The 12238-nt window shown below is 36.3% G+C and overlaps 1 protein-coding gene and 1 long non-coding RNA gene across 2 annotated transcripts; both read left to right on the forward strand.

The window, feature by feature from the left end:
• Positions 1–251: 251 nt before the first annotated feature.
• LOC114824742 (uncharacterized) lies at positions 252–6719 on the forward strand. Its single transcript, XM_029101878.2, has 13 exons — positions 252–496; positions 596–661; positions 1075–1140; positions 1228–1303; positions 1918–1995; positions 3054–3145; positions 3763–3836; positions 4566–4653; positions 4760–4917; positions 5150–5192; positions 5409–5474; positions 5950–6027; positions 6366–6719. The coding sequence occupies exons 1-13, from the start codon at positions 398–400 to the stop codon at positions 6498–6500; spliced, it is 1119 nt and encodes a 372-aa protein (XP_028957711.1). The 5' UTR covers positions 252–397; the 3' UTR covers positions 6501–6719.
• Positions 6720–9625: 2906 nt separating this feature from the next.
• On the forward strand, positions 9626–11865 carry LOC139195867 (uncharacterized). The gene is made up of 4 exons (XR_011580936.1): positions 9626–9770; positions 9906–10026; positions 10808–10866; positions 11729–11865. It is a non-coding gene; the product is annotated as an uncharacterized lncRNA (long non-coding RNA).
• The last annotated feature ends 373 nt before the right edge of the window (positions 11866–12238 follow it).

A 12238-nucleotide genomic window follows, 5' to 3' on the forward strand; every position in this document is an offset into this window, starting at 1 on the left:
AACGAGAACGATTAAAAATCTTATCCGAAATTACAAATAAAATTATTATGTATTATTTTATAAATAAAAAAGTATTAATATTTTATTGCCAATTGCCAGGGCTATTCAGTGCAGGGGTGGAGATGCAAAAGGCAATTGACAGGGGAATGCACTATTCATTAAGGGCAGTTACTGTTCACTAGGTGGATTAAATAGTGAATTGCCTGGGAGGGCTCCTACACTGGAGTTGCTCTTACACCTTCAAATAAGGCCACCCGCTACAAGTTGAGACCCTCCCTCTTTCCCAATTTCTGTAGCCGTTAATAACAGAATTCGCGCCATCTTATTAAATTCCCAAAAACGCTAAACCCTAAACCCCAAATCCAAAACCCTATCTTCTCAATTTGATCGAGGAAAGATGCTGGAGGCGAAGAGTCTGAGCAAGGCAGTAGTGCCGTCTTCCCTCATAGAGAATCCTTCTCCTGGTAGTCTCCAGTCCACTCGCCTGGCTCTCCATGTGCGCACTCTCCTAAACCCTAACCCTACCTCTTTCCGATGTCCTCTCTTTTTATCTCCCTTTGTATTTATTTATTATAATTGTTCTAATTTCTGTCAGGTTGCCGAGGACTGCTCCTCGTGTTGGGTCTACATCGCCTCCGGCTGCCAAATTTATAAGCTTCAGGTATTATATCTCACAAGCCATAATTTGACTATTTTTTAACCTTCTAATTTCTAGTATCTTTGAAAGTTTGGTAAATGTATGCCAATTTGTGGGACTGTGATTTCGGTACGTTTGATTGTTTCTAGATGCTAAATCTGAAAGGCATGCCTAAAGTTAGATATGTAAATTTGTAAAATTTTGAAGAACCGTGAGTGTGATATCCCAGTTCAACTGCAAAATGTTTGTTTGAGATCAGTCGGGGTTGGAACTTGCCATGGTAGAGAAACAAAATTGCTGATAAAAACACTAACAAATATTAATACAACGTGTTCCGAGTTTTAGGTATGACATAATTTGATCATATGTTACTAGTCAAAGTGCATGGTGGTTAAGCTAGAAGCTTTCTTAATATTCTTCTTTTTGTTTCATTTAAGATTCCATTGGAAGAGTCTCTGGTCGGTGAAGGGAAAGAAGGCCTTCTGATTCCTGTACTCAGGGAGGTAGGCAATTTCATGAATTGAAGCATGGCTATTCAGTAATCAGTATATTCTGTGTTAGTTCTGTAATAATTCCTCTGATCCTTGAAGGTTATGGATTCTTTTATGGTTAACCGCTGCCCTCATCGTTCTGAAATTCAGAGTATGGTGCTTGCTGAAACAGAGAGTAAGTGATTGTTGCGCTGAGGTTTTTTTTTTTTTTTTTTGGTTTTGTTAGGTTAGGCTCACGTTTTATATTGATTGTCCATACCATCATTGTTAGATTTTGGATAAGCGGGGGAAAATAGAGGGTGCATAGTGCTGTTGCTTATACCTCTTCTTTGACCTCTATTTTTTTAAGGGTATTGTATACTTTTTGTTATTCCAATGGAAGAGTAGGAGTAACATTTTGTTTTATTATTTTAGGATTTTGACCATTTTCATGAAAAAGCAGGAATGATGTGTACCTTTTTCTAGAATTGAATATCAAACTTAGATCAGGAATTGGCTTCAGATTAGGAAAATGCTAGGGAGACCACCTTTTTATACCACATTTGTGTACCATCTGGTGTGGCAAGTTATGTGTGCATGTCACGTCAATTAATGAACTTATCTTTTTGGATGTTGGTTGTATGCATCACTTGCCACATGAGATGGTGTTCTAATGTGGTATAAATATGCTGTCTCTCGCATTACTCTTCAGATAATGTATTCTAGAGAAAATGTGCAAATATCATTTCAGAATATGGGTTTTGGAAATTTTCCTAATTTCTTATCATTTGTTATCTTGTCAAAATGCAGGCAATGACTATTCAATGTTGGGAACTGTGGATTCTTATGGTCACTTTATTGTATCAAAACTAGATACTACTGGTGAAGGTACAATTTCTCATTTAGTTTTGATTTGTGGTTCTACCCTTGTTGTGGGGATTTGGGAATATATGCTTTTAAAGAGAGAAAAATGAAGTTGATGGCCTTCCTGGGAGATGATTTAACGTGCCATGTAGAGGTTCCTTTTTCTTTTCACTTAGTGGGAAAGGGCTTTGTTGTTGTTGTTGTTGATGTGTGTGTGTGTAGAGAGAGAGAGAGAGAGATAGAAATGTGCCATGTAGAGAGGTTCCTTTTTCTTTTCATTTTGTGTACAAGGCTTTGGGTAATGGAGAGAAACACAATCATAGTGGCTTTACAATTGAGAGAAGGGCCCCTCCAACCTTAATTGGATCCAAGTGTTTAGTTCCTGTAGTGGTTTGATCTGCATTATGGCCCAGAAAGGAGCTTTCTTTATATTCAATCTTTGCACTGCAGTGTCCTTGCAAGTTCCCGATTGCCCCATGCCAATTCATGTTTTCCCTCAACTGATTGGATCAAAAGATAGAGGCATAAAGCTTCTTTTTCATGAAGACTAACTAAACTTTCCTAATTTGAGCAACCACCTAATCTACTCTTTTAAGAATATTAGCAATGGAAAAGAACTTGCAATGAATAACCACAGTTGAGCAACTAATGCATAGTTTAAGGGAAGAAGGACCTGCCATGAAAATTTTAATCTCCTTTTCCCACTCATGAGTAAATAAATGCTTAATATGTGTAACAAAAATAAGAAAAAAAGAGTCACTACCCATTTATATGCTTTATGATCTTGAGATCGAGATAGCCCTGCAATCATGGAGCTTGTGCAAGGAGCTAGTATACAAAATGCTCAATGGTCATTACATAGTTATTAACAATCAAAATTTGCCAAATTAATCAGTTTTTTTCTCTCTTTGTATCTTGATTCAATGCATTTGCTGCATCATTTTAATATGAAAGTGAGGTAGAATATTACATCACCAATTGAATTATGTGAAGGGTTTCAACTATGTGCATATTATGGTTATAGTTTCATTTTGTGTTTGGCTTACTAATTGTAGAATTAACCTATTAATTCTCACATGTAGAGCGACTTACTTATTCAGTATTGCCTCGTGATTGTGGCATTGGAGAAAGTGGTTGGGCAGGGCTTTCCTTCAGTCCTGCACAATGGTCTACGGTACTGAGTGATTACTTTTACTTTTGACACTGAATTTTTGCATTGTGTTTCAAAACGCCGTTTCATTTGTGAGCAATCAGCCAAAAATACCAAAGCTGAACCATGTTATGAATAGTATTAAGTTGTCTGGATTCATTATTGACAATTACTTTAGTATGTACTGGTTTCTCATCTGTCAGTAAAACCCTTTCATTTTCTTAAACTTTTCCATTGGGACTTTTTTTTTTTATCTCTTTTATCTAATTTCTTTTTGTCAGATTTCCAGTATCTTTAATATCTTAGAATTACATATTGAAATCATTACAGTATTGAAGTAAAATTAAATAAACAGATTTAACCTTGTAGGCCAAAGATTATTCAGAGACGCTGGGTTTATAAGATACAATTGAGTTCACACAACTAAAATTTTTACATGATCAATAAAAGGTGCAAGGAAAATTTATAAGTCACATGGAGACGTCTTTCCTGTTAATAAGAATGAAAAATAGGACAGATGTGCTTGCTGTATCCTTTCCTTTGTAAACATTTAACCCAAATAGTTGGGAGACTATGATTTGTTCTCTGATTAGTTTTTCCTACTTATATTTCTCTATATATATGCATCATCTCTTTTCCAGGCAGCCGTTGCGCGTAGCTTCTGCAAAACCATTGATGTTTATGACCAGGATATTCATGTCAGGACATTGTGTACGTAAGTGTTACATGTGGTTCCTGAATAGTTATTTAGTATTTCTAGTTGAAATCCATCACTGTCTATATTTGAAAGAAATTAAATTCCATATAATTGTGACACTTGTTGTGTTTAGAACAAATCGATTCAGCTGGGACATTCAAAACACCATGTTCTGGCGTGTGTGCATTTGTTTTCTCATTTGTGCTTTTCATCAATCTTTAATTCTCAGTATCCATTGAGATGGTTATACTTAATGCTAAAATTGCTTTCATTGATATCTCTAAGTTCCATTCCTGTGGAATGTTTTGAAATGTAAAATGTCGTCACCTCTGGTTGTTTCTGGAACATGTTCCTTCAATTTACTACTGCATATTATTCCAGGATGAACAAAAAAAAAAAAAAAATAGAGAATCGAAGGACAAGCCCCACTTTTAGTCAATATTTATTTTCTATTATAATTTGTTTGAATACTTTGTGATGAAAAGAGCTATCAATTGTATATGACTAATTCATGAGATATGTGTTCAGAGTGCGTATGTGATTTTCTTTGTGCACTTTGCCTATGATTTTCATTTCACCGTAATGGCTGACTGATCACCGATATATTCAACCTAGGTTATGCAGCTACTCAGAAAACTTATATCCATTACCGAAGATCCTTATAGAGCTTTCAGTCAACTTTGTTGCATTAATTTTATGTAAAAAAAAATATTTCCAGCCCTTTTTGTTAACATAGCCATTTTACAGACTTTGGTATCCGTCATCATTGAACTTCATAACATGTTCACATTATGGAAATGAGGGTTCTATATTAGCAATCACAGAAGGTTCCCAGGTAAAACTTTTGTGTTTTTATACCTTTTAGGTTTTCGAATGGTTTCATGGACTTTATTATTCAATATGCTTGAATTGCTTAGCTGCATCTATTGGGATAACTGTAGCTGACTATATGGGACTTGAGAATGAAAGAAAATGGTGGCTGTCTACAACGAATATGTGGTTCCCTTGGTGATGCCTTTTATGCTGTGTGCTGTTCTTCAACTGGGAATGTTGCAGTCGGAGGAGCTGATCGTACAGTGACAATCTACGATCCTCGCAGGTGGGTACCATTTGGTTCAATAATGTCCAAGTTATTCTAGTTATCTTTGGTTGTCCTTGACTCTTGTTGATTTACGATTTATGCTTTCCTTAGGCTCCAGTAGGTATTCAGAAGCTAAGGAAAATAATTGAACTTTAGTTTTTGGTTTCGACTCTTCTTTTACACTCTGCAAAACTGAGAACTCAGAGTCGGAACTGAAACCGGATATATGGTATGTGTTAATTTCATGTAGATGGTCATCATTATCAAGATGGGTGCACTGCTCCAAATATGAGGTCAGTTGTGTTTTAACATATGATGCATTGTCTTTGTGTATGAGCCCACAGTGCATTTATTTGTTTTTAATTTGCTAATCGTTGGTCTTTTATTTTAATAGTGGACTTTCAATTTTAAATATAACGAACTTCCACTTTGTTCAAAAGCGACCAAATTTCTGTTGTTTTATTATTTGGATTATACGTAAATGCTGGAGATGGCAATTTTTTTTGCAGATAACTGGGCTTGCTTTCTCTTCAGTTGACTCCAACTACATCTACGTACAAGGGGTTGACTATGAGGTTATTGCAATTTCTTTTTAATGTTCCTTTTTTTACATGGTAACTTCATTTAGGTGAATGATTTTTGCTAAGCCTTGGTAATTTAATGATCACCCTAAACTGTCTGACGAGACTGACATGAAAGTTTAATTTATTTTTTTTTAGAATTGGTTGGAGGCATTTATGTTGTTTTGAAAGGCAAACTCAGTTTTATACGTACTGAAATACTAATATCCCGAAAGCAAAGACAACTAAGAACGAAGTCCTCATTGTTGCTTTCTAAGATGACCCATAAAACACTCAGAGGGTTCAGAATTTGAGAAGCCTTATTTTCATCTGTCCCAATTGCTTATAAATTTTTAAAAGAAGCATGACATAAGTTACTTTGGCCCTCTTCTGCACCTGGTTTTGTTTTATCCATCATTTGGAAATCTTTCTTAATAGCTGACTTGTTACTCTGAATTCTCATTGCGGCAACCTATGACTTTGTTTGCAGGTCTTATGTGGACAGTGGAAAGATAGCAGTAAGTTATTTTCATTTAGAGGAGACTCAAATTGGCTTGGTTTTAGCAAGGTATTACTTTCTAATGATTTGCACAAGCCTTGAATACATACTGTCCTCACACTTATAATTTTAATTGTGTTTCTTGAATCAAAACCGGAAATTTGTTCTATTGAAAGCTCCTTACGAATGTAAAGGTTTGGAGGTTTCTGGGATTTCTGGAAATTTGTTCTATTAAAAACTCCTTACGAATGTCGAGTTAATCTACGATTATCTTTCTTCTACAATAGGAAGCCAAAGATGATTTTATCCAACAGACCTAGGAGTGATGGGATCCGATCAATTAAACAAAAAACAGCTTTGCCTATAATTTCCAATAAAATTCTTAAAACTTTGATGTGCTATTGCAGTGCCAAAATAGGGATCTTCTAGGTGGATGGTGCGACTCTGGTAGTATCTTTGTGGCCGATGTTGTAGCTAAAGAGAAGGAAACAAACGCACCGACGTGTTCTTCCAGTGGATCTCCTGGCGCTCGTTCAACTTAATTCTCATCTGCGTAAGAGGACTTTCACTGCCGTGCTGTATCGCACTGCAAAAGAGTCGTAAGCAGTCATTTTGAGTAGCTACCAATGCCGTCCCCCAGTGAATTCTAATATTTTAGTTCTGCAATTTAGAATTTTGTACATGAAATGTAGGGTTACCGTGATATGAACTGTTTCTAACTTTCTGATTTGGAATTAATGTGATTGTAGATTCTTAACTTATCTTCCTATTTTTGCGTTTTCGGTTTCCAGTAGGCGTCCACATGTGTGTGAGCGACAATCAGTTGTTGATGGCTATGGATTCTGCAATAGCGTTTAGGTTCCTAAACCCTTCTGCAATAGAGTCCACACATATCTACAACTAGTGGCAGAGTCACATAGAGGCCAATGTCGGTCCAGGCCTCTCTTGAAATTTCAGCCTTTTGTGTGTACTCTCTGCAAGCTTTTACAAAAATGAGCCTGTGGCTCGTTGGCCTATACAGCCTAGAGCAAGATCTAATTTTAAGTCATGATTCTAAAATTTAAAGCTGCACCATTCTTATTTGATTGAAACTTTCCATGCCAATCCAAAAGAACCAGGATCCTCGCCGGATCCATTCCCTAGGGATCCTAGGAATTCCGTAATCATGTCCGTTCATCGTATATTGTGCCGTCAGAAATCATTTAAAATTTAAAATTCAAATATAAATAGTACTTAATGAAAACTGACCGCACAATATACGATGGATAGACACGATTGCAAGATCTCTAATAAATGGATCCGATGAGAATCCTGATTCAATACAAAAAACAAAACCTTTAATTTTCTTCCATTAATTATATTTTAAATGCTAATTTCTTTCTATGACTTATGCTCCTTGTAATCTGATTTTTTGACTTGGGCACTGACGACACTTGACAGTCACCCGCGTGGACAATTATCAAAGTTGGCCCCATCTACATCTTGGTTCTAGTTAAGCATTCGGATGTATTTCTTGGTACTTGAGGGTTTACGAATGCGTCAAAAGTCAAGGGTCAAGATGCCTTGCTTGGTTGACCAACAGGGGTATATTGGCTATGGCTGCTGTCTTGTTTTTAGGGGGGGTGTGTGTGTTAGGGCATGTATGGTTTGGACTTGGATTCTCTGCCCTCCCAATTCGGTGTCCTCCCCGTGCCCTCCTGTTTGTGTGGTCACGATTAAGCCACGTCAATATTTTATATTACTATTTTTTTTTATCTTATTATTTTTATAAAAAACAATATAAAATGTTAGCATGGATTAACCATGACCACACAAAACAAAAGGGCACAAGGAGGACACCGAAATGGGAGGGCAGAGAATCCAAGTCTGTATGGTTTTGGACCAAGTTAATAGCAGACCTTAAAATAAGAAAAAGGGCCCCCACCCTAACCGTCATTTCTCATGTTCGAGCGCAAGTTTTATGGCACGGATATACTATAATGGTGACATTTTGTGTCAGTAATACGATGGTATGTACAAAGAAAATAACATATATTCTTGTATTGTTGATACAAAACATTATTGTGACGGTGTATTTGTGGCGTACAAGTCATTTTTCGTCTCAATAAAACAGTTAACTATTACTAGTTCCAAATTATTATCCTATGTTATTATTGATTTTGGGTTCTTGCTTTATTTTGTTTTCGTCTATAAAATCTGCCTCCTACCTCATTTAATTCACGAGGATTCGCACAACGATGGTTGCCATAAATCAATTTGTTGAAAAGAATTTATCAAGCTGCTCTCGGTCTAATAGTATTTTTCGTCTTCGTGTCAAAAAAAGATTTTAAGTTTGAATATTTCATTCCTATTTACTTATTTAAATTGCTAAAATATTTATTCATCATTGCTTCTGTAAAAATCACTTTTGCTCTTGACAGATTTTAACAAAGTACTTATATTAGAAACATATAGAATTTTTTGTTAAAAATCTAACTGCTTGAAAAAGGAAGCGTCCGCCAAGTGTTTTGCCAAATATATATTAAAAAAATACTTTTAATCATTTCAGATGCAATTTTTATCAAACTTTCTAGGAAGTTTTAATGAAAAGTCCGCAGTACTGTTCACTTTAATAAAAAACTACATTTTAACACTAAAAAGTCAATCATGATATTATTTATTTTATCCTTTATTTTATCCTTATCGTTAAAACTCAAAATTTTCAAACATTTTTCATTAGTTTTCCTAATTTTTTTCTATCATTCGATCTAAGTGAATGGTACGTGAATAACATCATGAAGAATATAATTAAGTAAATGGCATCATCAAAAATTTAAAATAAAAATCATTTTGAAAGAATAACGACACTAGAAGACTGCTTCAATCACATATATTATTGAATGGAATGGAGCATATCATAATTTTGATCATCATCCATCAAAGCGACAGTGGTACACACGTCCCACTCCATCCATCCATACATCAACTCAAGGAGAGATTTTATAGTGTATCGGAAACACGATTCGGTACACTAAATGTCATAAAAAAAAATTGGCTGAAGGCTTTTTTTTTTTCCAATACTCATCCATTGTTTTATAACATTTGTTGTACCTAGTCGTGCATCCGGTACATTGAAAAATTTCTCCAACTCAAGAAGAAGAAGAAGCCCAAATCATTTAATAAATTTCAAAAGACCAATTCCAAAATATAATCAAAGCTTATTATCCTCTCGAAGCTCTTGGTTCTTCTTCATCTTCAACTAGGAAACTACTTTTTCTTGTGGTCCAAGAAAGAACCCATATCAAATGGAAAACAAAGTCGCAATTTGTTTCTTTTTGTTATCTTTTTCCCTTCTTTATTATGTACTTAATTGTTTCAAATGATAAAAATTAATTATAATATTTGGTAGAGTGAAAGATGGGTTTCTTTCTTTGTTTAGGAAACGAGGAAAAGAGAGTTTTTTTTTTTTTTTTTTTTTTCACCCCAAATGTCACAGCCCGTCCCGGAGGTACTGTTGACGGGAATGTGAAATGACGGAAGTGCCCTTGGCGTTTTTAAGGTGCGTATGTTAGAGGCGTTATTTTGGTCCGAATATTAATTTAGCTAGAAGAATATTAGAGAGTTGGAAATTTTGAAGGTTGATTTCTTTTATTTGTATGGCTAGGATGAAATGGAGGGTGTGGGTTAATCTGGACCACACAAGACCTCTCCTTCCCTCTCCTTCCCCCGTGCCTTCCCTGTCTCTCCCTCTCCCTCACGAACTCACGCACACACACCCATTGTACGGCACACACCCAAAATCCTTCCAAACTCGACGGATCGAGGCAATTAAGGTATGTATCTTCATCGTTTCGACGTCCTGAGTTCATTGATGCTAGTTTTAGGAAGTGAAACCTTCGATTTCACGTGGATCCCAAACCTCCATTTTTGAGGTACTGTTCATGCAGTCGTTAAATGTCGCGTTTCAGGGAATTTCAAGCTTGTGGTGAGCTTTAGGAGGTCCTAAGGAAGCTCGGGGACGTTCGTTGGAGAGTTTTGGACGTCGGGATCGTAGGTTTCAAGGTTGGCCGAATCTTTGGTTTTTACAAGGTGAGATTTCTTGGTTTTTAGGCCCTAAAACTAGTCCAACGTGATAGTACACTCTTAGGGCTTCAATTTGGTATAAAATACGAAGAAAATGGGTGAAAAACGAAGGAGAACAAGGAGTTTGAAAACTGGCCGGAGTTTGGCCGGAGTCCGGCCGCCGGAAAAACCAGTCTGGCGAGCCCTGCGAAGGGGATGACACGTGCTGCACGTGCTGCGCGTGGCCTGCGCGTGGACCCGTGGCGCGTGGGGGCGCGTGAACACTCCAAATTTTTTTCTAAAATTATCCCGACGCTCGTGACGTCGAGTAGGTCGATGTGGTATATTCATATACCCAAATTGAGCACCGTATGAGAAAGTTATTACGATTATTGGTTAGGTGCTTTAATTAACGTTTTATAGTTTTCGCATTTAGGTGAAAATGTGAATTGACGATCCGACCGTTGGATCGTCACCAAACTCTGATACGTTGTAATACGTAATATTTGAGGATTATTGGAACTTACGGATTGGGAATCCGAGTTACGGATCTTCCGGAATTGGAGTTGTAAGTTCATAAAATAAAATGTTAACCGTCACTTTAGTTTTGGAAATTGACGGAGATCCGACCGTTGGATGGTAATGAAATTTCAAGATGTTGTCCTAGAGATATATTGTGGGCCTCTGGAAGTTATGGATTTAAAATCTGAGTTGCAGATCTTTCGGATCGAACTGCGTAGTGATGTGTTTTATATAAGTTATATTCTATCGATATGATTTCTGAGGTTGGATTTGATTATTGTTCTAGGCGGCGATCGTCATGACGCCTTGATGAGTTGTGCTAGGGAGTTGTAGGGCGAACTCCAGGTGAGTGGGCAGTTTTGTTTTCGTATTACCTATATACTATTGAGTTTTCCCAGAAATTGAATTTAAATGAAAGTATGATTTAAAATGCCATGGATAGATTTATATGAAAAGTATGATTTGAAATGCCATGCATAGAAGTATATGAAAAGCATGAATTGATATATGATGCATATATATATGTGAATTGGTGCTGTTGACGCACAGGTAAGCATCAGGTGAGTTTTATATTATTCATGTGCATTGTTGATGTGTATATTGTGGATAGCTCATAACCTGCAATCATGGTGTTAGTGCTTATATTATTCACCACACCGCACGCTCGTCTTGGATCCAAGTAGGTGGATGTCGTACAGACCAAGTGAGGGTTCCGACATGCTAGTCGTATAGATTACTAGATGTGATTCCGACTAGTGGGTGACCTTAGATTATGTGCACAGATGATTGATGAGAGAAGCACTAGAGCGTATTATTACACCATCCATGTCGTACAGACTACTTCAGGTAGTTCCGACTTATCTGCAGTGTAGTGCCGTACAGGTCATCGAGGTGACTCCGGTTGGATTGGATATTGAGCTATGGAATTAACCGTACAGGACCAATTGCAGGGTCTCCGGTTAATTCAACTTTTCACCTGTTACATTGATGCATCATTTATTTTGTTTTCGAAATTAAAACATGGCATACTTTCGGGTTTTAAAGAAAAATTGATGATTCGAGATTTATGAAAAGTATTATGTTATTATACTATTTTCTGGGAAAAGTATACAGGTTTTACAGTGAGTGGTTAGAATTATTTTTGGCGAAATGTTTTTGAAAAGCTTGGTTTTACTGACCCACTCAATTTTGTTTTTCGCCCCTCCAGGTTCTTGATAGCAGAGTTTTGGTGGCCACGAGGAATCCAACGGTATTCTGACAGAATTCACAAAAGTAGGACTCACCCTCGAGGGTTTCCATTTTAATAATTGTATTTTAAAAGCTTCCGAACTGTGTAAATGGTTACGTCACTCTCATGTGACGGCCAACATGCCCTCCTTCGGGACGGGGTGTGTCACCAAACGTTAGGAGGGATTTTTATCATGAGTCATGGAATTTTAAAATTTTTCATATTACATTAGAAAGTATTTAAATTATACTAATTTATGTCTCAGCTCAAATAGAATATTTAAGTTTTCATTAAATTAATAACATTATGAGTGTACAAATTGTAATTTGGTTGATACGTAAGCCACATTTGCACCACATTGACAAAAATAATCATCAATTTAATAAAATATTAGATGTTCAAACAAAAAAGGGAGATAATTTAAAAGTGTTGGATTTAATGTGAGACAATTAAAAGCTAAGGATTAATTATATATTTTTAATTAATTAT

Source organism: Malus domestica, chromosome 05 (assembly GCF_042453785.1).
Source record: "Malus domestica chromosome 05, GDT2T_hap1".
Taxonomy (NCBI): Eukaryota; Viridiplantae; Streptophyta; class Magnoliopsida; order Rosales; family Rosaceae; genus Malus; species Malus domestica.